At 39.1% G+C, this 1623-nt stretch overlaps 1 protein-coding gene across 1 annotated transcript; it reads right to left on the bottom strand.

The window, feature by feature from the left end:
- Nucleotides 1-546: 546 nt before the first annotated feature.
- LOC149248789 (uncharacterized) lies at nt 547-1399 on the bottom strand. The gene has a single exon (XM_089456112.1). The coding sequence runs from the start codon at nt 1326-1328 to the stop codon at nt 621-623; it is 708 nt and encodes a 235-aa protein (XP_089312238.1). The 5' UTR covers nt 1329-1399; the 3' UTR covers nt 547-620.
- Nucleotides 1400-1623: the final 224 nt, after the last annotated feature.

The following is a 1623-nucleotide window of genomic DNA, read 5'->3' on the forward strand; positions in this document are numbered from 1 at the left end:
TATTTATTTGTTTTTGTTTGTTCCCCAAAAATATCAACTGTACTCTTTTGTTTTTGTTTGCTTCCCAAAAATATAAACTATGCTCTTTTAAATAATTTTGATATATCTCAAAACTAAAAATAGCTAACATGCTGGAGTTCTAGGAATACTTGAAGGATTGTAAGGAAGGGTGAATTAATAGCAAGAAACACATTTTAAAATTTGAAATAAATAGAAGAGAGAAGATATCCATGGATATCTGAATTTTTTGAAATATTTTAATGAGATGAGTACATATATATTTATAAAAGATAGAGATTGTAAAATACAATCACATAAAAATTAAAATAATCAGATATTTAATAATTAAAGTAATCAGATATTTAATAGTATACAAAATAAGAATATATTAAATAGAAATCTTTATAATTAAATTCTATATTTTCTTTTCTTTTAACAAAATCACTCCAATTTAAACCACAAAATTTACAATTAAAGTATTATATACATATTTTCCTAATAAATAGAAAATCCAATAACACATATCACATAACTTACGTATTTTTCTTTAAATAATAAAATCCGTACAGAGTCTTAGTCTAGATTTAACCGCAAGACTTATGAGAAGCAAGCCTCCCAACCTAATAAAGTTGTCGGAAACCTTTCCCATAACTAGGGTTTTGGTTATTCTTCGGGGGAATAGGGGCCGCCTCGCGCCTACTTGGTTCTGGCTTCAACATCGAGTGGGGCGGCCGGCTGCTGGTTTCGACGGGAAAACCTGTCATCTGCTCAACCATTGCTTGGGAAGCGGTGGGATTTTCCCTCATTATCGTTATCGAAGTCCTGTTTCCCCGTCGCGATCGCCTCTTGCCGATGAAATTATTCCTCACCGGGACGGATCTCTGATTATTACACGATCTTGACAGTGGCTTTGAGAGCCGGGATCGTGTCTCCGGAGTCTCAGATTGGGCCGCCGTTGAATCCAAAACTTCCAGGCTTGCGCTTGCTTTTGCTCCGACGGCAGCCTGCGAAGGACTGCCCGGATCACAACTGGACGTGGACGATGACGCTACCTCGCTTCTGGAACTTTCCGCAATGTTGTTGTTCAGTGTGTCGATTAAGACGCATTCGTCTGGTCTGGAGTTCAATTCCCTCTCCAACGCTCTGATCACCATTTCCATGTCCCGCCGGGAGGCCTCAAAGATCCACGCAGCATCAGCGTCGGCGTCCTGGGCTTTGGCCGTATCAGAGGGCTTGAAGCGCCAGGGAGCCAAGGCTTGTTCCCTCAATATGCTTCTGCTCCTGGATGATATTGCCAGCTCCATGTTCGATCTCCTGACCTCCCCCATCACCGCTCTGAGTCCTTTCTGAGAATACAGAAATACATCAACAAAAGGAGAGGAATTGAGAAAGAAGAAGATTCTCTTTGTTGATAAAATAAACATGGCCTGTACCAGTTAGTAGGTAACTACAAGTGGGAACGCATCACCCAACCTGTGAGGATAGTCAAAATTTTACAGTATAAAATATTATTTTAAGAACCGTGCTATCGTATTCAAGAATATACTTTTTGCCGACTTTCTAATTTTCTCAACGAACTTTGATAAGTGGGCTTTCCTGACAGCTTTCATCTTACAATTGTTC

This window comes from Pinus tabuliformis, chromosome 7, assembly GCF_031772625.1.
Source record: "Pinus tabuliformis cultivar Carrire ecotype Pingquan chromosome 7, CPIR1, whole genome shotgun sequence".
Classification (NCBI taxonomy): domain Eukaryota; kingdom Viridiplantae; phylum Streptophyta; class Pinopsida; order Pinales; family Pinaceae; genus Pinus; species Pinus tabuliformis.

What these genes read in the sequence shown, in the direction of transcription:
- LOC149248789 (XM_089456112.1), bottom strand. Translation starts at nt 1,328, where the DNA reads ATGGGGGAGGTCAGGAGATCGAACATGGAGCTGGCAATATCATCCAGG.